The sequence below is a fragment of the Salvelinus namaycush genome, chromosome 4, assembly GCF_016432855.1.
Source record: "Salvelinus namaycush isolate Seneca chromosome 4, SaNama_1.0, whole genome shotgun sequence".
NCBI lineage: Eukaryota > Metazoa > Chordata > Actinopteri > Salmoniformes > Salmonidae > Salvelinus > Salvelinus namaycush.
Genome location: NC_052310.1, coordinates 63,535,590 through 63,561,243, shown reverse-complemented (window position 1 = coordinate 63,561,243; position 25,654 = coordinate 63,535,590). Strand labels below are relative to the sequence as shown.

At 44.6% G+C, this 25,654-nt stretch overlaps 1 protein-coding gene across 1 annotated transcript in view; it reads left to right on the top strand.

Moving 5' to 3' along the window:
* zfand4 (zinc finger, AN1-type domain 4) overlaps nucleotides 1-25,654 on the top strand; it is a 33,775-nt gene that overhangs the window by 6,809 nt on the left and 1,312 nt on the right. Inside the window, exons 4-10 of the mRNA XM_038992164.1 lie at nucleotides 10,908-10,983; nucleotides 11,909-11,976; nucleotides 12,235-12,424; nucleotides 14,039-14,189; nucleotides 14,514-15,782; nucleotides 16,296-16,347; nucleotides 24,407-24,524. Of these exons, the coding sequence (XP_038848092.1) occupies nucleotides 10,908-10,983; nucleotides 11,909-11,976; nucleotides 12,235-12,424; nucleotides 14,039-14,189; nucleotides 14,514-15,782; nucleotides 16,296-16,347; nucleotides 24,407-24,524 (1,924 nt within the window). The remainder of the gene's footprint in view (nucleotides 1-10,907; nucleotides 10,984-11,908; nucleotides 11,977-12,234; nucleotides 12,425-14,038; nucleotides 14,190-14,513; nucleotides 15,783-16,295; nucleotides 16,348-24,406; nucleotides 24,525-25,654) is intronic.

The following is a 25,654-nucleotide window of genomic DNA, read 5'->3' as shown; positions in this document are numbered from 1 at the left end:
GTTCCTCTGGTGATGTAGAGGTGAATCCAGGCCCTGCAGTACCTAGCTCCACTCCTATTCCCCAGGCGCTCTCTTTTGATGACTTCTGTAACCGTAATAGCCTTGGTTTCATGCATGTTAACATTAGAAGCCTCCTCCCTAAGTTTGTTTTATTCACTGCTTTAGCACACTCTGCCAACCCGGATGTTTTAGCCGTGTCTGAATCCTGGCTTAGGAAGACCACCAAAAATTCTCACATTTTCATCCCTAACTACAAGATTTTCAGACAAGATAGAACGGCCAAAGGGGGCGGTGTTGCAATCTACTGCAAAGATTGCCTGCAGAGTTCTGTTTTACTATCCAGGTCTGTTCCCAAACAATTTGAACTTCTACTTTTAAAAATCCACCTCTCTAAAAACAAGTCTCTCACCGTTGCCTCCTGCTATAGACCACCCTCTGCCCCCAGCTGTGCTCTGGACACCATATGTGAACTGATTGCCCCCCATCTATCTTCAGAGCTCGTGCTGCTAGGCGACCTAAATTGGAACATGCTTAACACCCCAGCCATCCTACAAACTAAGCTTGATGCCCTCAATCTCACACAAATTATCAATGAACCTACCAGGTACCACCCCAAATCCGTAAACACGGGTACCCTCATAGATATCATCCTAACCAACTTGCCCTCCAAATACACCTCTGCTGTTTTCAACCAAGATCTCAGCGATCACTGCCTCATTGCCTGCATCCGTAATGGGTCAGCGGTCAAACGACCTCCACTCATCACTGTCAAACGCTCCCTGAAACACTTCAGCGAGCAGGCCTTTCTAATCGACCTGGCCGGGGTATCCTGGAAGGATATTGATCTCATCCCATCAGTAGAGGATGCCTGGTTATTTAAAAAAAATGCCTTCCTCACCATCTTAAATAAGCATGCCCCATTCAAGAAATTTAGAACCAGGAACAGATATAGCCCTTGGTTCTCTCCAGACCTGACTGCCCTTAACCAACACAAAAACATCCTATGGCGTTCTGCATTAGCATCGAACAGCCCCCGTGATATGCAACTTTTCAGGGAAGCTAGAAACCAATATACACAGGCAGTTAGAAAAGCCAAGGCTAGCTTTTTCAAGCAGAAATTTGCTTCCTGCAACACAAACTCAAAAAAGTTCTGGGACACTGTAAAGTCCATGGAGAATAAGAACACCTCCTCCCAGCTTCCAACTGCACTGAAGATAGGAAACACTGTCACCACCGACAAATCCACTATAATTGAGAATTTCAATAAGCATTTTTCTACAGCTGGCCATGCTTTCCACCTGGCTACCCCTACCCCGGTCAACAGCACTGCCCTCCCCTCAGCTACTCGCCCAAGCCTTCCCCATTTCTCTTTCTCCCAAATACAGTCAGCTGATGTTCTGAAAGAGCTGCAAAATCTGGACCCTTACAAATCAGCCGGACTAGATAATCTGGACCCTTTCTTTCTAAAACTATCTGCTGAAATTGTTGCCACCCCTATTACTAGCCTTTTCAACCTCTCTTTCGTGTCGTCTGAGATTCCCAAAGATTGGAAAGCAGCTGCGGTCATCCCCCTCTTCAAAGGGGGGGACGCTCTTGACCCAAACAGCTACAGACCTATATCTACCCTACCTTGCCTTTCTAAGGTCTTCGAAAGCCAAGTCAACAAACAGATTACCGACCATTTCGAATCCCACCATACCTTCTCCGCTATGCAATCTGGTTTCAGAGCTGGTCATGGGTGCACCTCAGCCACGCTCAAGGTCCTAAACGATATCTTAACCGCCATCGATAAGAAACAATACTGTGCAGCCGTATTCATTGACCTGGCCAAGGCTTTTGACTCTGTCAATCACCACATCCTCATCGGCAGACTCGACAGCCTTGGTTTCTCAAATGATTGCCTCGCCTGGTTCACCAACTACTTCTCTGATCGAGTTCAGTGTGTCAAATCGGAGGGTCTGTTGTCCGGGCCTCTGGCGGTCTCTATGGGGGTGCCACAGGGTTCAATTCTTGGACCGACTCTCTTCTCTGTATACATCAATGATGTCGCTCTTGCTGCTGGTGAGTCTCTGATCCACCTCTACGCAGACGACACTATTCTGTATACTTCTGGCCCTTCTTTTGACACTGTTAACAACCCTCCAGGCGAGATTCAATGCCATACAACTCTCCTTCCGTGGCCTCCAATTGCTCTTAAATACAAGTAAAACTAAATGCATGCTCTTCAAACGATCCCTGCCTGCACCTGCCCGCCTTTCCAACATCACTACTCTGGACGGCTCTGACTTAGAATATGTGGACAACTACAAATACCTAGGTGTCTGGTTAGACTGTCAACTCTCCTTCCAGACTCACATCAAACATCTCCAATCCAAAGTTAAATCTAGAATTGGCTTCCTATTCCGCAACAAAGCATCCTTCACTCATGCTGCCAAACATACCCTTGTAAAACTGACCATCCTACCAATCCTCGACTTCGGTGATGTCATTTACAAAATAGCCTCCAAAACCCTACTCAATAAATTGGATGCAGTCTATCACAGTGCCATCCGTTTTGTCACCAAAGCCCCATATACTACCCACCACTGCGACCTGTACACTCTCGTTGGCTGGCCCTCGCTTCATATTCGTCGCCAAACCCACTGGCTCCAGGTCATCTACAAGACCCTGCTAGGTAAAGTCCCCCCTTATCTCAGCTCGCTGGTCACCATAGCAGCACCTACCTGTAGCACGCGCTCCAGCAGGTATATCTCTCTGGTCACCCCCAAAACCAATTCTTCCTTTGGCCGCCTCTCCTTCCAGTTCTCTGCTGCCAATGACTGGAACGAACTACAAAAATCTCTGAAACTGGAAACACTTATCTCCCTCACTAGCTTTAAGCACCAGCTGTCAGAGCAGCTCATAGATTACTGCACCTGTACATAGCCCATCTATAATTTAGCCCAAACAACTACCTCTTTACCTACTGTATTTATTTATTTATTTTGCTTCTTTGCACCCCATTATTTCTATCTCTACTTTGCACATTCTTCCACTGCAAACCAACCATTCCAGTGTTTTTACTTGCTATATTGTATTTACTTCGCCACCATGGCCTTTTTTATATTTTTATTTATTTACATATATATTTTGTTTGCCTTCACCTCCCTTATCTCACCTCACTTGCTCACATTGTATATAGACTTATTTTTCACTGTATTATTGACTGTATGTTTGTTTTACTCCATGTGTAACTATGTGTTGTTGTATGTGTCGAACTGCTTTGCTTTATCTTGGCCAGGTCGCAATTGTAAATGAGAACGTGTTCTCAACTTGCCTACCTGGTTAAATAAAGGTGAAATAAAATAAAATAAAATAAAAAAATGTTACGCTTGTGGGAATTGGCCTATATTGATAGGGCTAAATTGAAATATATATATATTTATTAGAGATTGACCGATTTATGATTTTTCAACGCCGATGCCAATTTATTGGAGGACCAAAAAAGCCGATACCGATTAATCGGACGATTTTTAAATATTTTTTCATATATATATATATATATATATATTTGTAATAATGACAATTACAACAATACTGAATGAACAATGAACACTTTTATTTTAACTTAATATAATACATCAATAAAATCAATTTAGTCTCAAATAAATAATGAAACATGTTCAATTTGGTTTAAATAATGCAAAAACAAAGTGTTGGAGAAGAAAGTAAAGTGCAATATGTGCCATGTAAAAAAAGCTACCGTTTAAGTTCCTTGCTCAGAAACTGAGAACATATGAAAGCTGGTGGTTCCTTTTAACATGAGTCTTCAATATTCCCCGGTAAGAAGTTTTAGGTTGTAGTTATTATAGGACTATTTCTCTCTATACCATTTGTATTTCATATTCCTTTTGACTATTGGATGTTCTAATAGGTACTTTAGTATTGCCAGCCTAATCTCGGGAGTTGATAGGCTTGAAGTCATACACCGTGCAATGCTTGAAGCATTGCGAAGAGCTGCTGGCAAATGCAGTAAAGTGCTGTTTGAATGAATGCTTACGAGCCTGCTGCTGCCTACCACCGCTCAGACTGCTCTATCAAATCATAGACTTAATTTTAATAACACACAGAAATATGAGCCGTAGGTCATTAATATGGTCAAATCCGGAAACTGTCATTTCAAAAACACGTTTATTCTTTCAGTGAAATACGGAACAGTTCCGTATTTTATCTAACGGGTGGCATCCATAAGTCTACATTGCTGTTACATTGTACAACCTTCAATGTTATGTCATAATTATGTAAAATTCTGGCAAATTAGTTCGCAATGAGCCAGGCGGCCCAAACTGTTGCATATACCCTGACTCTGTGTACAATGAACGCAAGAGAAGTGACACAATTTCCCTAGTTTAATATTGCCTGCTAACATGAATTTCTTTTAACTAAATATGCAGGTTTAAAAATATATAATTCTGTATATTGATGGCTTGCTTGTGTGACATGACATCAGTGGTATTTATTATAATTTACAGCATTTCCTTCACTCAGACAAAGCATTTGCAAAAGTTGCCTAATTACTGGGAGGGATGGGGGCAACTTCTTGTCGCATGTGGTGCTCAAGTTCAGAACGGCTGTCAGTCAAAACCCATACAGAGCTGTGTTACAGAATGGCGCTGCAGGGAATAGCAGCCTTTTTACGGTCTCCTGAAGAATTGTGGCATTTTGTGTTTTTGTATTTTTTTTTTTTTAGCTGATCTTAACTTTTTCGGTAAATAATGTTTCTGCCATTGTTTCCTATGACCAAAAAGAGCTTCTGGACATCAGAACAGCGATCACTAACCTTGATTTGGATGAGGATTTATACTTCAATGAGTCGGCGGCGAAGGACATATTGCTAATCATGGACCAGGCCCAAATCTCGACACTCGTGCAGAATACCTGATCGTTCTATTGTCGAACGTGCAATCACTGGAGGATAAACTGGACGAACTCCGTTCAAGTCTATCCTAACAATGTGATCTGAAGAACTTTAATATCCTATGTTTCTGAATGACTGATTGGCGCTGGAGGAGATGGCTGCCGTTTTACGGGCTCTTAACCAATTGTGCTATTGTGTGTGTGTTTTTGCATTATTTGTAACTTATTTTGTACATCATGTTTCTGCTCCAATCTATTATGACCGAAAATAGCTTCTGGATATCAGGACAGCAATTACTCACCTCGTACTGGACAAAGATTTTTTTCTTTAACGAGTCGGACGCAAAGGATTTACTTCAAACACCTGACATGGCCAACATCCCAGTCATTCGCATGAGAAAGAGACAGAGATATCGGGGATGTAGGTCGGGGTGCCTTGTAAGGATCTGACGGCGACTGGGTCATCTGCCTCTACCATCAGTCCTATTAGCCAACGTACTCATTGGATAACAAAATAGACGAGCTACGATCACATATCCTACCAACGGGACATTAAAAGCTGTAATATCTTATGTTACACCAAGTCGTGGCTGAACGACAACATGGATAACATACAGCTGGCAGGGTTTACGCTGCATCGGCAAGATAGGACAGCTGCCTCCGGTAAGACAAGGGGTGGCAGTCTGTGTATGTTTGTAAACAACAGCTGGTGCACGAAATCTAATATTAATGAAGTCTCAAGGTTTTGTTCGCCTGAGGTAGAGTATCTCATGATAAACTATAGACCACACTATTTACCAGGAGTGTTTCATCAAAAAATTTTGTAGCTGACTATTTACCACCACAAACCGATGCTAGCACTAAGTCCAAACTCAATGAGCTGTAAAAGGCCATAAGCAAACAGGAAAACGCTCATCCAGAGGCGGCGCTCCTAGTAGCCGGGAACTTTAATGCAGGGAAACTTAAATTTCTACCAGCATGTTCCATGTGCAACCAGAGGGGGAAAAAACTCTAGACCACCTTTACTCCACACACAGAGACGTGTACAAAGCTCTCCCTCGCCCTCCATTTGGCAAATCTGACCATAATTCTATCCTCCAGACTCCTACTTACAAGCAAAAATTAAAACAGGAAGCACCAGTGACTCAGTCAATAAGAAAGTGGTCAGATGACGCTAAGCTACAGGACTGTTTTTATAGCACAGACTGGAATATGTTCCGGGATTCTTCCAATGGCATTGAGGAGTACCAGTTACTGGCTTCATCAATAAGTGTGTTGATTACGTCGTCCCCACAGTGACTGTACGTACATACCTCAACCAGAAGCCATGGACTACAGGCAATATCCGCCCTGAGCTAAAGGCTAGAGCTGCCGCTTTCAAGGAGCGGGACTCTAACCTGGAAGCTTTTAAGAAATCCCGCTATGCCCTCAGACGAAGCATCAAACAGGCAAAGCGTCAACACAGGATTAAGATTGAATCGTACTACACTGGCTCCGACGCTCGTCGGATGTGGCAGGGCAACTATTGCAGACGACAAAGGGAAGCACAGCCGTGAGCTGCCCAGTGACGCAAGCCTACCAGACGAGCTAAATGCCTAGTAAAAAACTAGTATTCAGACCCTTTACTCAGTATTTTGTTGAAGCACCTTTGGCAGCAAATACAGCCTTGAGTCTTCTTGGGTATGACGCTACAAGCTTGGCACACCTGTATTTGGGGAGTTTCTCCCATTCTTCTCTGCAGATCCTCTCAAGCTCTGTCAGGTTGGATGGGGAGGATCGCTGCACAGCTATTTTCAGGTCTCTCCAGAGATGTTTGATCGGTTTCGGGCTCGGGCTCTGGCTGGGCCACTCAAAGACATGCAGAAACTCTTCCCAAAGCCACTCCTGCCCTGTCTTGGTTATGTGTTTAGGGTCGTTGTTCTGTTGGAAGGTGAAGCTTCGCCCCAGTCTGAGTTCCTGAGCACTCTGGAGCAGGTTCATCAAGGATCTCTCTGTACTTTGCTCCATTCATCTTTCTCTCGATACTGACTAGTCTCCCAGTCCCTGCCGTTGTAAAACAACCCCACAGCATGATTCTGCCACCATGCTTCACCGTAGGGATGGTGGAAGGTTTCCTCCAGACGTGACACTTGGCATTCAGTCTAAAGAGTTCAATCTTGGTTTCATCAGACCAGAGAATCTTGTTTCTCCTTTTAGGGGCCTTTTGGCAAACTCCATTTTTTTGCTACCCTTCCCCTTATCTGTGCCTCGGCACAATCCTGTCTCGGAGCTCTACGGACAATTCCTTCGACCTCATGGCTTGGTTTTTGCTCTGACATGCACTGTCAACTGCGGTACCTTATATAGAGAATGCTGTGGTAGCCATGCTGGTTAAGTGTTTCTTGAATTCTAAATAAATCACAGATCGTGTCACCAGCAAAGCACCATCACACCACCTCCTCCATGCTTCATGGTGGGAACCACACATGCGTAGATCATCCTTTCATCTACTCTGCATCTCAACGACACAGCGGTTGGAACCAAAAATCTCAAATTTGCCAAAGGACTCATTTTCCACCGGTTTAATGTCCATTGCTTGAGTTTCTTGGCCCAAGCAAGTCTCTTCTTATTGGTGTCCTTTTAGTAGTGGTTTCTTTGCAGCAATTCGACCATGAAGGCCTGATTTCACCCAGTCTCCTCTGAACAGTTGACGTGTCTGTTACTTGAACTCTGTGAAGCATTTATTTATTTCTGGGGCTGGTAACTCTAATGAACGTATGCTCTGCAGCAGAGGTAACTCTGGGTCTTCCTTTCCTGTGGCGGTCCTCATGAGAGCCATTTTCATCATATTGCTTGATGGTTTTTGCGACTGCACTTGTAGAAACTTTAAAAGTTCTTGACATTTTCCGGATTAACTGACTTTCATGTCTTAGTAATGATGGACTGTTGTTTCTCTTTGCTTATTTGACCTGTTCTTGCCATAATATGGACTTGGTCTTTTACCAAATAGGGCTGTCTTCTGTATACCACCCCTACCATGTCACAACACAACTGATTGGCTCAAACGCATTAAGAAGGAAAGAAATTCCACAAATTAACTTTTTACAAAGCACACCTGTTAATTGAAATGCATTCCAGGTGTCTACCTCATGAAGCTGGTTGAGAGAATGCCAAGAGTGTGCAAAGCTGTCATCAGGGCAAAAGATGGCTAATTTGAAGAATCTCAAATATTTTTTTGGGGGGGGGGTGTTATTACATGATTCCATGTGTTATTTCATAGTTTTGATGTCTTCTATTATTCTACAATGTAGAAAATTGTAAAAATAAAGAAAAACCCATGAATGAGTAGGTGTGTCCAAACTTTTGACTGGTACCGTACTTTGTTTGAAACCTGAAAGTTTTAATACATAAAATGAGGTATGTCTTACCTTGCTTCAAAGTAGCCTATTAGAGCTCCTGTTTTTCAAAATTTCTCTCAGATATTTTCTTGTCACATGAAACCGCTTTTATGTTCAGTGCCCTTTTGACAATGGCGTTTTCCTGCTAATTGCATTATGGAACGAACATTCACGCGTAGCCCACTGCCTTGTGTGCTTTTGCTGCATTTATAATTTGAAGAAATAATAGTTAACCAACATTTTATACTGAACGTTCTGTTGCATCAGACTCAATGCTTCTTTATTTTTATTTATTTTTTGGGGGGGGTCTATCGTCTGACTTCCACAACTGTCCCAGAGTCTGCTTGGAGTAGGCTATTTGTTTCTCAACAAATTGACTAATAGAATAGGTAGCCTAAACTTTTCTACTATAGTAGATTGACAGGCAAGTGATTTTGCTGTGCGCTACTTGTCTTGATGGCTGAGGAAAAGTATATGTGAACAGTTTTTCTAACAAGTCCAAAGTGCACATCAGAATTTGTTAAGAAGGAGCGCACATCGTTGCATCCTGGACTTGCATGTTCTGTTAATGTGAATGACCATATATAGCGGCTCCCGAATCGCACAGCTGTCTAAGGCACTGCATCTCAGTGCTAGAGGTGTCACTACTGACACCCTGGTTCGAATGCAGTCTGTATCACAACCGGACGTGATTGGGAGTCCCATAGGGCAGCGCACAATTGACACAGCGTCGTCCGGGTTTGGCCGTCAGTGTAAATAAGAATTTGTTCTTAACTGACTTGCCTAGTTAAATAAAGATAAATTGTATCATGGTCTTCAGAGTGTAGTTTGCATTTTGCCCTGCATCGGTGTGTTGTAGCATGCTATGTCCTGTAGGGGGTATGAGTCCTCTTCCTGGTCTGTAATAGTGGTGATTGTGTTTCTGCTGGGCAGAGTTTCACCGAGCCTGGCTGTCTGCTGGAGCGGAACTTCGACTATCTGTCTGAAACTAACCTCTCAACAAATAAGCAGAAAATGTGTTTCCCCTGCAAACCACACATCTGAGCCTGTATTCATAAAGCGTCTCAGAGTATGAGGTCAGTTTTGCCTTTTTAGGTTATAATGAATAATATTATATAGATTGGGGGGGGGGCTGATTCTAGATTAGCACTCCTACTTTGTGAATTTTTGTCATTTAGCAGATGCTCTTATCCAGAGCGTTTTACAGGATTAATTAGGGTTAAGTGCCTTGCTCAAGGGCACATCGACAGATTTTCACCTTGTTAGCTCGGGGATTGGAACCAATGATTTATATATACACACTAGATGACTGATAGGGGGTGCTGTGTTGAAACTTCCGCTCCATCTTTAAGGTATCTGACCAACAGATCCATATTTCTATTCCTAGTCATGTGAAATCCATAGTCAGCCCTTATTTATTTAAATTGACTGATTTCTTTGTATGAACTGAAACGCAGTAAAATCTTTGAAAATGTTGCATTTATATTTTTGTTTCACTTTACTTTCCTGTCCGTTTTACATGCAAAGCTTCATATTTTGTTTTTATTTACAAATGGGACACTTTTTATGCAGGGCATCTGTTGACCAGCATCACATTCTGTTTCTATTTCTTTGTTGTTTTTTCTTTACATATAGAAACCTTTTTTATGCATGGCATATCTGTTGAGAACGAATCCCTATAATCAACTGCAGCACCTCCGGGGACTTAAACTCATCAAATATAGTTGCAAAGTTCGCGTTCAGTTTATGTAAAAACTCTGACATCACGGGAGTGAGTGATCTGTACTGATGACTATTGTTGCGCAATGGGGGGTTTTGTTTGGGCTCAAATCCCTGGAGAAAGTAACTTATTTTGAAAAGATGTCTGTTTTTCAATTATGTCACTGTTTTTATCGCTCCCCTGTGGTCCTAAATGAAGTCCATTCAATTGATTGAAGATGACTCCAAAAAACAAACCTCTGATACGAACTCCTCACCCAATTTCGCTAGTTATGTGTTAGTTGCTCTTCTCTGTGATTGCCAACACAAGAAAGCCATCTCCTCCCTAAGCTCACACAGGCTGCTCTCTTGAGTGCATTATTACCCTTGCTTAGCCACTGAACATCATTATGTAAAAGTAGATCATGATGCTCAGCAGACTACGAAACAAGGAATATTGCAGGCTGATCAAATAAAGTTTATAATGGCCATAACGGAGTCCATGTTGTTTTTTAGCTTGCCTCTGAGTTAAGCACAAAGCACGCTCTGTGTATCAGGCAGCGTAGTGATCTCATCTGCGGTGGAAGTGCCGATAGGTGGGCGGACAGACCCTGTACCACTGTTAGCAGCTATGATTGATTGTCTGTAACTGTTATGTTAGGTGGTATTGATTGACAGCACTTAATGGGCAGGACTACAGGAAAGCAGATTCTCCCATTGGAAAATATTGAACGTGGGCTCCTGTTGGCACTGAACATTGGATTTTTGCAGGGATTTTTTTGCTGATGTGTAAATGTTCAGAATTGATCAAAGCGCCATTCTAAATTGATAAACAGGCCGGATCTGGCCTGTGGGCCGCCAGTTGAATAGCCCTGGTCTAGACGATCCTATTCGCCAATCAGGGCTGTGTATGTAAATGTATTTAAATCTCTGCAGGTATCCCCGTTGCCCAGCAACACCTGATCTGGAACAACTTGGAGCTGGAGGATGAATACTGTCTGCATGACTACAGGTGAGTTTACCAATGTTGTTCATTTTGAACCAAACTGACTGAATCGTTCATTTTTGTTTTCCGTTGCAAAGCATGTTAAAATGTTTCTTGCTCCGTGCCGTAATGAACACGACCCTGTTCACAACTGTTTAAAAAAAAAATTGTTGAATGGGTTGTGATGGGAATGGGAACCCATTTTCATATACAGCAATGCCCTGTAAATGAACCATCGACTTTGATCTTGGAATTTATGTTTAATTGAAATGAGTGTAGTGGGTAACTTGTAGAGGGCTATTTGCTTAGAAAGTAATTCCCCTTGTAGTAAATACATTATTTCCCCCGAACCCTTAGCTAAATCTACATCTTTGGTTGATAGATATAAGACAGACAGTCACGTATTGAATGTGTTTGGAGAGCTAGCCTATCCCAGTAGTGAGTCCTCAGTTTTATTAGATACCCAGACACGGTCTACAGGTTGCAGATGGTGGTTGCGTCATGAACGCTTGTCACTTAATTTTCCACATGATCGGTCCCCGGTGAGATTTAGTTAGGTCTGAGGATCAACAAAACATCCTTTGAAGTCTTAGAAATGGAGGGTGCGAGGGGTTGGATTTGCATAGAACTGACGTTCTGCTAGAATTCCAGCAGAATTCCCAGACATGTGCATAAGTTCATCTGGAGCGCAGACTGACGGAGGAAGGATGTTTGTTCCAGAATGATTATCGTTTGCCTGGTCTGTGTTTCCAGGGTCGTGTTCATTAGGCACCAAACTGAAAACGGGGAGTCATTGTTTTTTTCCCGCTGCGTGTAGTAATGAACATGACCCATGCATGAACGATCCAGCTAGCTGTAAGGCAAAGCAATACGATGGTAGCTTAACCTTCCAAAGGACTTGGGACAGTTTCTACCAACCATCATTGCTGACATTTATCTTGTGTGTCTGCAGTATTGCTGAGGGCTGTACACTGAAGCTGGTCCTGGCCATGAGAGGAGGACCCATCAACACCAGGAGAGGTATGTTGAGATGGGTTTGGATTTCTCGGCGTTCACTGCTGTACACCCATAAGTATTCACACAGATTAAATTCACCTATTTGTGGCCGTTTTAGTCCTGTAACCTCTGTAGCAACATGTTGAGATGAACCCTGTCCAAACAGTCTCTCACCCTCATGTCTATGAAGGACTCAGTGATTGGTTGATTCTCTCTCTTGTACAGTGTCCATGAAAGACTTGGTTGTTGATTGATTGACTGACCGGTTTCTCTCTCCCTCAGTGTCTGTGGAGGACCCATTGAAGGATATGGCAGAGCTGATGGAGGGAGGCAGGGAGGAGGGCTGGGAGAAGAGTATGCCTAGCAACAAGCAGGTCACCTTCCTGGTGTACCGAGAGGGAGACCAGCTCAACTTCTTCCGGGTCGTCGACCGAGGGGACGGAACTCTGACCCCTGTCTCAGAATCATTCAGGTTAATACAGGCCACTCCAGATAAGTGCACTTCGAAGTGCAATAAAAATGTTCCAGTCCCAATTCAACTACATTGTTTTTAAAGCACTTTCCACTCAGACACTGTACACATTTTAGATCAGTGCGCTTTATTTGGGTAGGTGGCAAAATGACACACTATACACATATATACATACACACAAAAGTATGTGGACACCCCATTCAAATGACCCTATTATGCTATTTCAGCCACACGGGTGTATAAAATCGAGCACACCGCCATGCAATCTCCATAGACAAACATTAGCAGTAGAATGGCCTGTACTGAAGAGATCAGTGGATTTCAATGTGGCACTGTCATAGGATGCCACCTTTCCAACAAGGGAGTTTGTCAAATTTCTCCCCCGCTAATCTGTAAGTGCTGTTATTGTGAAGTGGAAATGTTTAGGAGCAACGGTGGCTCTACCGTGAAGTGGTAGGCCACACAAGCTCACAGAACGGGGCCGCCGAGTGCTGAAGTGCGTAGCACGTAACAAAAAAATGATGTCCTCGGTTGCAACACTCCCTACCGAGTTACAAATTGCCTTTGGAAGAAACGTCAGCACAAGAACTGTTCGTTGGGAGCTTCATGAAATGGGTTTCCATGGCCGAGCAGCCGCACACTAGCCAAAGATCACCATGCGCAATGCCAAGTGTCGGCTGGAGTGGTGCAAAGCTCACTGCCATTGCACTCTGGAGCAGTGGAAACACATTCTCTGGAGTGATGAATCACGCTTCACAATCTGGCAGTCAGACGGACGAATCTGGGGTTGGCTGATGACGAGAACACTACCTGCCTTGAATGCATTGTGCCAACTGTGAAGTTCAGTAGAGGAGGAATAGTGGTCGGGTGCTGTTTTTCATGGTTCGAGCTAGGCCCCTTAGTTCCAGTGAAGGCAAGTCTTCAAGCTATGGCATACAATGACATTCTAATTCTGTGCTAATTCTGTGCTTCAACTTTGTGTGAACAGGTTGGGGAAGAACCTTTCCTGTTTCATCATGACAATGCAACTGTGTACAAAGTGAGATCCATACAGAAATGTTTCATTGAGATTGATGTGGACGAACTTGACTGACCTGCACAGAGCCCTGGCCTTAACCCCATCGATCACCTTTGGAATGAATTGTAACGCTGACTGAGAGCCAGGCCTTATCGCCCAACCTCACTAAGGCTCTGGTGGCTGAATGGAAGCGAGTCTCTGCAGCAATGTTCCAACATCTAGGGGAAAGCCTTCCCAAAATAGTGGAGGCTGTTAGTTAGCAGCAAAGGGGGGGTCCAACTTCTTATCAGTACCCATGATTTTGGAATGGGATGTTCGATGAGCAGGTGTCCACATACTTTTGGTCATGTCATGTAGTTCCCATACACATAGAGAGTCTATAAAATAGACCAGGTTTATATTCTTCCTCAATAGATCACTGGTCAAGGTCAGCATGGGTGAACGTGTGTCATCATTCTGAACTGAAGCAGTTTAGGACAGGACAGTTTAGAACAGGATGTCTGTTATTCTGATTGTGTCGAGCTGTTGATCTCTCCCTCGTAAAAAGCCTGTCCATGTGTGATCTTTGTTTATATGTCTGTGTGTGTGTGTTCCAGTGGTGGCTCGGTGTACAACATGTTCTCTGAGGAGGAGGACAACGACAGTGAGGGCTTGCCTTTGGTCCAGCCAACCCTGGAAAACTGTATCACCATGAACAAGATGAAGCTGCTCAAAGCCAAGATGGAGGACATGAACATCAACAAGAAGGTAGACAGATTTGACTTCCTAATTCTTTCCATAGGATATAATTCATTTCTAGCCATTAACACGGTTAGCAAGGAAGTAAAAATACATCTTTATTGTCCAAAGCATTTTATTGGCAAAGTGCCTAACAGCATCATAAACCTAAAACTTCAAAATGCAAGCCCACTTGTGACAATGCCTCAATGTGTGACTCAATGATTTACCAATAAACTTGCATCTTAAGTAACTACTCATTTATCTAATCAAAATGAGTGATTCTCTTCCTCGCCTTGCTCAAATTGAAGCCCTCAAACACACTGTATGACTCTTTCTGTCTCCACCCCCCAGCCTAAGAAGTCTGCCAAGTTAGAACCTCTTCCCCCCGTCGGTCCCCGGCCCTGCAGCAGCTCTCTGGACCCCTCTGGACCCCGACACCACCGCCTCTTCCGCGTCCTGCCCGAGATCAACCAATCCCATCATTCCGCCTCACACTTACCTCCAATCAGGGACCAGGGATCCACAACTCCCTCCCCTCCCGCTGCTGCCTCCGCCTCCACCCACCTGTCAAGCAGCGGCCGAGCTCTGCCCTATTTCTCTTCCTCGTCCTGTTACATGCTCCAGGAGGAGGAGCCATGGGAGTCCATCCCCAAGTCGATCAGACCCCCTCCCAAAGTGTCCCGGTTAGAGATCGGCAGCACCAGGCTCATGAGGGACTGTGTGTACCCGCAGCTCCCCGTGCTCTCCAGCAGGGGTCAGGTTGGTGGGGCCACGGAGCTGCCTGACCCCAGAAGAGAGGCACTGGGCCTGGGGTTGCTGGAGGAGGCGGTGGGCCTGCTGGAGCCCACACCGCCTAGAGCTTTATACGGAGGTGACCTGCTCTCAGATCCCCTCAGCCTGGATATCTCTTCCCAGCCAGAGATGGATCTGGGTGGGTTGGATGGGCTAGGAGCCCTGGGGGTTGGAGCAGAGCTCCAGCTCCCTTCCTCCCCCTCTCTGCTCTCCCAAGCTGTGGGGATGAACTCTTTAAACAACTGGGCAATGGCTGGTTCTGATAGGCTAGCCTGGAAAGGGGAGAGGACACCTTTACTTGGCAACACCCTTCATCATATTCCCGACTCTCCTTCCTCATCATCCTCCCCCTCAAGTAGACCAAGACTACCACAACCCTTTGAGTTTTCCGGCTCAGCAACGTCACCCCTACGACCCAATCTCCACTCCTCCTCCCACCCCACCACTCTTCTCGCCCCTCCTCCTCCTGCTAGCCCCTCCTCTCCTCCTCAAGGCTCTCGTTTGCGAGGCATCAATGTGGACTCCCCAGGCAAGTGGCCGGAGGTGATCAGGAAAAGCGAGGCGCGTGGCATCACCAAGCTGGCCAACCAGGCCTGTATGGAGCCTCTCGGGTCCCTCCGCAACACAGAGCTCCTGGCCTCCCTGTCCTCCTCCAGGTCCCTAGGCAGCAGCAGGGGAGTCCTAGAACCGAGCCTGGGACTCGGGTTGGGGCTTCCCGCTGTTGGGGCCTCCGGGCTTGGCACGCTAGGCTCCACGGCTCTCTCCCTCCCAGCCAACATCCAGCTACTCCAGGAGGACCTGATACGAAGAGCAGCCACCTCCTACATGGTAAGTAGTAAGGACAGACTATTGAGATACTACAACCCAGCTAGGATGGAAAATGGGCACTATCCTCAAATGAGGACTCAATGATGAACTGCCTAAATAGGAATAAGCAACTCAAAGAAGCACAGTGATAGTGCATTTGTGTTGTATTGTGATGTACTGTACTGTTGTACACTGTATAGTTTTTGCATAGCCTGAAATCCATAACCTGTTTTTCAAACATTCCTCTCCTTGTACTCTGTCATTGCCAAACAATGTTTAGCATGACCAGGAGTTTTAAGGAGTGGAACGATCACTAAACAGACTGGTAACCAGACTGTTTTGTGCGGTGTTGATAGAGCCCCACAGTGGAGGTGTCATAATACCCATAAAACCTAGCGGTCAAACAGGGAAATGGTTCCAATTGTTTTTCCACCATTCATTTTTCCCTTAGGGGATTTTAGAAACACTTAAAATAAGGGCTGTGTTTCGTGGTACTCTATTGACCTTGTCTGAAACCTCTTGTCATCGTTTCAGTCAACCAACAGCCTGGGATCAGCTGGAGGCTCCAGTTCAATAAGAAGACTAGGTGAGTGGGACAACCCTAAAAACCCAGGGACCTGGGTCTGGTCAAAAGTAGTCTTGAGTTGTGAACTAGGAAATAGCATGCCATTTCAAATGCAAGCCCCAATCAAAAGTAGTGCGCTATAATACTAGGAAATAGCATGCCATTTCAAATGCAAGCCCCAATCAAAAGTAGTGCGCTATAATACTAGGGAATAGCATGCCATTTCAAATGCAAGCCCCAATCAAAAGTAGTGCGCTATAATACTAGGGAATAGGGTGCCATTTCAAATGCAAGCCCCAATCAAAAGTAGTGCGCTATAATACTAGGGAATAGGGTGCCATTTCAAATGCAAGCCCCAATCAAAAGTAGTGCGCTATAATACTAGGAAATAGCATGCCATTTCAAATGCAAGCCCTAATCAAAAGTAGTGCGCTATAATACTAGGGAATAGCATGCCATTTCAAATGCAAGCCCCAATCAAAAGTAGTGCGCTATAATACTAGGGAATAGGGTGCCATTTCAAATGCAAGCCCCAATCAAAAGTAGTGCGCTATAATACTAGGGAATAGGGTGCCATTTCAAATGCAAGCCCCAATCAAAAGTAGTGCGCTATAATACTAGGAAATAGCATGCCATTTCAAATGCAAGCCCCAATCAAAAGTAGTGCGCTATAATACTAGGGAATAGCATGCCATTTCAAATGCAAGCCCCAATCAAAAGTAGTGCGCTATATACCAGGGAATAGCATGCCATTTCAAATGCAAGCCCCAATCAAAAGTAGTGTGCTATAATACTAGGAAATAGCATGCCATTTCAAATGCAAGCCCCAATCAAAAGTAGTGCGCTATATACCAGGAAATAGCATGCCATTTCAAATGCAAGCCCCAATCAAAAGTAGTGCGCTATATACCAGAGAATAGGGTGCCATTTCAAATGCAAGCCCCAATCAAAAGTAGTGCGCTATATACCAGGGAATAGGGTGCCATTTCAAATGCAAGCCCCAATCAAAAGTAGTGTGCTATAATACTAGGAAATAGCATGCCATTTCAAATGCAAGCCCCAATCAAAAGTAGTGCGCTATATACCAGGAAATAGCATGCCATTTCAAATGCAAGCCCCAATCAAAAGTAGTGCGCTATATACCAGGGAATAGGGTGCCATTTCAAATGCAAGCCCCAATCAAAAGTAGTGCGCTATATACCAGGGAATAGGGTGCCATTTCAAATGCAAGCCCCAATCAAAAGTAGTGTGCTATAATACTAGGAAATAGCATGCCATTTCAAATGCAAGCCCCAATCAAAAGTAGTGCGCTATATACCAGGAAATAGCATGCCATTTCAAATGCAAGCCCCAATCAAAAGTAGTGCGCTATATACCAGGGAATAGGGTGCCATTTCAAATGCAAGCCCCAATCAAAAGTAGTGCGCTATATACCAGGGAATAGGGTGCCATTTCAAATGCAAGCCCCAATCAAAAGTAGTGCGCTATATACTAGGGAATAGGGTGCCATTTCAAAAGCAGAACAAGTCTTTAATATATGTTTTTTGTCCTTTCATCCTATTAAGAAAATAAGAATTGAGTAATGAGTCATTCTCAGATCCTCATCTCATTGAGTCCAAGAGGGAATGTGATGAATTTATGAAAATTCCAAATATAATCAAAATTCCCCCAGGTTGGGGGTTCTATTTATACCTTGTTTATTGAGATGAAGAAAGCTGCTTGTTGCTGGTGCGTTTTCCACCCAAATCTTTGTGAAAGCAACATTATTATGCTAGTAGCCTAGCACCGAGCCTGTTGTCTGCAGCATTAGGCTGCCCTGCAGATTGTTGCCTTTGTGTCTCTGGCCTGATGAGGCAGGGTGGGCGGTCACCAACACACACTGCCACGGAGCGAAGACACACACACACACACTGTCAGAAAGAGACGGAACAGTTCTCTGACAGACCTAGGGGTAGAGGCAGACTGAGGCCACATACACAAATTGACGCATGGACAGACACACCACACTCACACATGAACGCATGAACACAGTAACAAAACAGCTCACTGACCTAGGGTTAGTGCCAGTAAGGGCACACACACCACACATACAGCAAGTACACACAGCCAATGCATGTTATATGAGCGTTGCACGGCAATGGCATTCAGTATTAATATGATACAGCTGCAGAATGAGCACCATCAACAGGAGAGGAGATTTATGTTCATGTTTACACACACACAATAACCCATACACACCACACAATGAGCCATACACACACACAATAACCCATACACACCACACAATGAGCCATACACACACACAATAACCCATACACACACACAATAACCCATACACACCACACAATGAGCCATACACACACACAATGACCCATACACACCACACAATAACCCATACACACCACACAATGAGCCATACACACCACACAATGAGCCATACACACCACACAATGAGCCATACACACCACACAATAACCCATACACACCACACAATGAGCCATACACACCACACAATAACCCATACACACCACACAATGAGCCATACACACCACACAATGAGCCATACACACCACACAATAACCCATACACACCACACAATGAGCCATACACACCACACAATGAGCCATACACACCACACAATGAGCCATACACACCACACAATGAGCCATACACACCACACAATAACCCATACACACCACACAATGAGCCATACACACACAATAACCCATACACACACACACACAATGAGCCATACACACACACAATAACCCATACACACACACACAATAACCCATACACACCACACAATGAGCCATACACACACAATAACCCATACACACCACACAATGAGCCATACACACACACACAATGAGCCATACACACACACAATAACCGATACACACACACAATGAGCCATACACACCACACAATGAGCCATACACACCACACAATGAGCCATACACACCACACAATGAGCCATACACACCACACAATGAGCCATACACACCACACAATGAGCCATACACACACACAATGACCCATACACACCACACAATGAGCCATACACACACACAATAACCCATACACACCACACAATGAGCCATACACACACACAATGAGCCATACACACACACAATAACCCATACACACCACACAATGAGCCATACACACACACAATAACCCATACACACCACACAATGAGCCATACACACCACACAATGAGCCATACACACACACAATAACCCATACACACCACACAATGAGCCATACACACACACAATAACCCATACACACCACACAATGAGCCATACACACACACAATAACCCATACACACCACACAATGAGCCATACACACACACAATGAGCCATACACACCACACAATGAGCCATACACACACACAATGAGCCATACACACACACAATGAGCCATACACACACACAATAACCCATACACACCACACAATAACCCATACACACCACACAATGAGCCATACACACACACAATAACCCATACACACCACACAATAACCCATACACACCACACAATGAGCCATACACACCACACAATGAGCCATACACACACACAATAACCCATACACACCACACAATGAGCCATACACACACACAATAACCCATACACACCACACAATGAGCCATACACACACACAATAACCCATACACATCACACAATGAGCCATACACACACACAATGAGCCATACACACCACACAATGAGCCATACACACACACAATAACCCATACACACACACAATAACCCATACACACCACACAATGAGCCATACACACCACACAATGAGCCATACACACCACACAATGAGCCATACACACCACACAATGAGCCATACACACCACACAATGAGCCATACACACCACACAATGAGCCATACACACCACACAATGAGCCATACACACCACACAATGAGCCATACACACCACACAATGAGCCATACACACACACAATAACCCATACACACCACACAATGAGCCATACACACCACACAATAACCCATACACACCACACAATGAGCCAAGGACAGCAGAACGTGTTTGGCTACATTGCAGTCGAACTTCACTGATCACTAATCTACAAATTACCTTGCATCCCAAATAACTACTCATTATGTAATCAAGATTAGCTATTATGTGTCTCGCCTTGCTCAAACTGATTCCCTTCAAACAGCTCGTCTTAGTGTGGATGGCCTTTTGAGTATGTTCTGTAGCAGTATATCAGAGCAGATTAGTGAGGAGGACACAACTCAACACCCAATCTCATGGCCCATTGCCTGGGTGGGAGGTTCTACTGTCTGCTGTGTCACACTAACCTCCCTTTTTATATCAGTCCTGTTCATCCCTATTATCTGTCTGTCGTCTGTCTGTCGGTCTCTGTCGTTGTCTGTCTCTCGGTCGCTCTGTCTGCCGGCCGGTCTCTGTTTGTCGGTAACAGTAAACATTACACTCACAACATTTCCAAAAGAATAAAGACATTACAAATGTCATGATGTACAAAAGGGAAAATAAATATAGGTTGTATTTACAATGGTGTTTGTTCTTCACTGGTTGCCCTTTTCTTGTGTCAACAGGTCACAAATCTTGCTGCTGTGGTATTTCACCCAATGGATATGGGAGTTTATCAAAATTGGATTTGTTTTCAAATTCTTTGTGTCTCTGTAATCTGAGGGAAATATGTGTCTCTCATATGGTCATACATTTGGCAGGAGGTTAGGAAGTGCAGCTCAGTTTCCACCTCATTTTGTGGGAGGTGTGCACATAGGCAGACCTGGCCCTCAAGAGAAGACAGGCTTTCTCAATAGCAAGGCTATGCTCACTGAGTCTGTACATAGTCAAAGATGTCCTTAATTTTGGATCAGTCACAGTGGTCAGGTATTCTGCCGCTGTGTACTCTCTGTTTAGGGCCAAATGGCATTATACTGTAGTTTGCTCAGTTTTTTTGTCAATCTTTCCAATGTGTCAAGTAATTATCTTTTGGTTTTCTCATGATTTGGTTGGGTCTAATTGTGTTGCTGTCCTGGGGCTCTGTGGGGTGTGTTTGTGAAAAGAGCCCCAGAACCAGCTTGCTTATGGGGCTCTTCTTTGGGTTCATTTCGCTGTAGGTGATGGCTTTCTTATGGAAGATTTGAGAATTGCTTTCTTTTAGGTGGTTGTAGAAATGATCGGCTCTTTTCCGGATTTTGATAGTTAGCAGGTATCAGACTATTTCTGCTCTGCATGCATTATTTGGTGTTTTACGTTGTACACAGAGTAGTCTACAGTACTACTGCCAAGAGATGAGCTACAGGTGTACCTACCATAGGAGTCACCTCGAAGTCTACCATTGACTATGTACATACACAACGTCCGACAGAGCTGCAGGAGTTGTGACCTGTTTTTGTTGGTTATGTTGTCATAGTTGTGTCTAGGGGGGAATATGGGGGAGGGAATGCTGTCACCTCCAGGTATGTATTTGTCCCCCTGTGTGCTGAGGATGTCGGGTTCTTGTCCAATTCTAGCATGTAGGTCGCCACAGACTAGTACATGTCCCTGAGCCTGGAAATGGTTGATCTCCCTCTCTAGGATGGAGAAGCTGTCTTCATTAAAGTATGAGGATTCTACTGGGGGGATATAGGTAGCACATATTAATTTCTAGCAAGATGTAAAATGTTCCTGTTTTTGACTAATAGAGTGGGGTTAGGTCTGCTGTAAACCAAATTAGCATACCGCCTGAGTCTCTTCCCTGTTTCACACCTGGTAGATTGGTAGATGGGACTACCAGATCTCTGTAACCTAGAGGGCAATGAGTGGGTCCGTCTCCTCTATACCATATTTCTTGTAGGATGACAATGTCAGTATTTCCAGTTTCTTTGAAGTCTGGGTTCCTGCTCTTTAGGCCAAAGGCAGATGACCTCAGACCTTGTATATTCCAGGATGAGAAGGCTTTGTGTTCCATAGTGTCTAGTGTTGTTTTTGTGTGGTTTAGGCCCGGACCATCACAGTAACGTGAGCAGAGCATCTGATACATAGCTCTTACGTTGCAGGATGGGGCTTGGGCGGATGTAATAGTGGAGGTTGGGCCTGTTGCTCTGCTCACGGCCTGAGCATACATCTTGCTGTCATGTTTAGGTCCTTGCTGCGGGGGGCATGGGGTGGGCAGAAGGGGCATAGGTCTGATATGGGGGGGCCTATATAGGGTGTGTTCAGAGTTTGTTTGGGGTGGTCTCAGCTGGTTGGGTGTGTGGCTGGTGAAGCTGTGGTCTGGGTGTAGGTCCTTTTGGCGTGGGTTCTCTTGGTGCAGGTCCTTCAGGAGGGGGTCTTGCAGGTCTGGGAGGGGTGTCCATTTCTATGTTGCTCCTGTGTGAGTTGCTGGGGATGTCCTTCCTGGCAAAAGTTGTGATTGTGGAGGTGGACCTGGTCGTAAAGGCGCTTCAAGTCCAGGGTGGAGTGGTGGGCCAGGTATACATTAGGTTTTGAGGCACAGTCTTATGAAATACTTGCTATATGGTAGCAGGGTGAAAGTATTTTAGTGGTAGCAGGGTGGAGATAACCACTTGTGCGTTGGAGAAAGTGGAAGAAGCTTTTTTAATCACTCCCACGAGTGCTGTTGCCACCCTTTCCTGCTGGGCCCTCGGGTCATTTTTAAAAATGTAACTAGACAAGTCAGTTAAGAACACATTCTTATTTACAATGACAGCCTACCTCGGCCAAACCCTAACCCGGATGACGCTGGGCCGATTGTGCTCTCCCAATCACAGATGTTTGTGATACAGCCTGGAATCGAACCAGGGTCTGTAGTGAAGCCTCTAGCACTGAGATCCAGTGCCTTAGACCGCAGCGCCACTCGGGTGCCTGTGTGAATTATGATGTGGCTGGGGAGCTCCAGGGCATGCCTAGTGTTTGGGCACCAGAGTTTAGCCACTTTGTGTTTGGGAAAAAGTTTATCCTCTTGAATGTAATTGCCATTTGAGTCAATGAGAGCACAATCTCTGGCTTTTGTGTGTGTAGGGGTGTTGTCAGGAGTGCGTTCGGGGGTGCTGACAGGAGGGCTGTTGGGAGGGAGTGGAGTCTTGGGTTGGTGGGTCCTGTGTTGTCTGTCCCATTGTGGTTCTGGTCTGAGGTGGGCTGTTCTGCTGGCTTTTCTGGGGGAGTGTCCTGCTTTCTGTCACACCTCAGCTTTCTGACCTCATCCTGCAGGTTCTCCCACCTCAGTCCGTAGAGCATCCGGATCTCTGACGTCCATCTCCACCTGTTGCCTTCCAGGTCTTGTTGGGGGGGTGGTGTTGTGCTGGTCTGTTTTGTGGGTTTGTTCTGTCTGCATTGTGTGGACTAGCTCTCTGAGCTCCACCATGTCTCTCTCCAGCTCTGTGAACTCTCTTTTTCTGTTTCTCTCTCTCTGTCCATCTCTCTCTGTCTGCTGTTTGTTTTTCTTGCTCACTCTTGCTGTCTCTTCCCCCCCTCCCCCTTCTCTCTCTTTGTCCTGTTACCCTTGCCCAGGAACCTTATCTCCACGCCTCGTAAACTGAACATGGTTGCATCCACGGGTGTGATTGTCTTGGGCAGAGAGTGACTTGTGTTGGAATAGTTATGAGCTGGAAAAGAGAACAGTGTTTTCACAGCTTGTGAACGAGTGTGAAATATGTGTTTGGTGAAAAAAAACTATGTTTAACAATGTATATAATTAAATATTTCCACACTGGAACTAGGGATATCCTTCAGTTATTATTTCCATATATTTTTTTTAGACAAGTTTTAGTGTCTAAGCTACTAATAGTAGGAAAATAACCATTTCCATGCGATGTGAGGAGTCTAAGATGTGATCACAATTCCCTCACCAGACCCAATCGATACATTTCTTTTAATAGTCTCTTCGTTTACATGTTGCCTTAGTAATAGTTAGGTAACTAAACATAATTTTGTGTTGATACACCAGGCCTGACTGACTGCTCCTGATATGTTTTAGTTTTATTCAGTGTTCTTGGCTTACTATATTATTTAGTTTACTCAAAGTAAACCAGAACTTCTTTCCTCAAAGTAGAACACAACTATCCTGTGTTACTATCTCTACCAGGCACCCCGACATATCACCTGCCTCCAGTCAAGGTCCCGCTGAGCAGGAAGAAGAAGAGCTCTAAACACTGCTTCCTTTGTGGCAAGAAGACTGGTCTCGCCACCAGCTACGAGTGCAGGTACATCTCTCAATCCCTCCATCATTCTCTCCCTCCCTCCATCACTCGCTCACACTCCATCTTCCATTCCTCCTATTTGTCAAAAAGCCTGCCCTCAGCTACCAGCTAGGAATTCAAGGTAGGAAAAAACACTTGTCTGTGCCAGCTCTCTCCCTCTCCTCACCCTCTCTCTCCCACTCCCTACCAGCCTCTTTCTCCCCCCTTACTCCCTCCCTCATTACTCATTCTAATTCAATATGGTCTGTTTTATGTGTGTATCTTTACTACTGCTAGGTATGCCTAGACTATGCCAGGAGTTTTTCCTGTGCAGTAGTGTTCATGTCATCAACAGCACGACATTGCATGCTCCCTCACCAGTCACCACCACAACCCCAGTATCAAGTATCACAACCTCCCCTGTCATTGCTAAGGGCACACAGTGTGTGCTGGAACTGTGTAATCTCTCATCATAACACTATAACAGTCTAATGTTGGAGTCAAGCTGTGTTCAAAAGATTGAAATTGTGATTGGTTAGTGCTGAGTAATCTGTGATAAGTGTTCCACTTGGTGTGTGTGTCTCAATAGTCTATCTTTAGTAGGTTTCTTGTAAAACAGCAGCAAATCAACTCCCAAGTTATTGTAATTTGCCAAATCTATTCCAAAGTATTCCCGCAAATAATAGAGATATGTGATTGTAGACAAATGTATGCAAGGTTTGAAATTATGTTTTAGTAAAATATTATATATGTTTGGGCTTCTTGCGATCAGTTTTTAGTCTGCAAATGATTTGTAATTATGTTCCGGCCCCCTGACCATCCCCTCAAGAAAGAATCCTCCCGCGGCTGGATCTGGTTGATCCCTGGTCTATAGTCTCTCCCTTATCTGAAAACAGATTTCAGTCACAGTTAAAGCAATGTGGAGTGGGACTTATTTTTTTTATTTAACCTTTATTTAACTAGGCAAGTCAGTTAAGAACAAATTCTTATTTACAATGACGGTCAAACCTAGACGATGCTGGGCCAATTGTGCGCCGCCCTATGGGACTCCCAATCACGGCAGGATGTGATGCAGCCTGGATTCAAACCGGGGACTGCAAGATGCAGTGCCTTAGACCACTCTACTACTCGGGAGGCCGAAGTCCAGTTTTTCT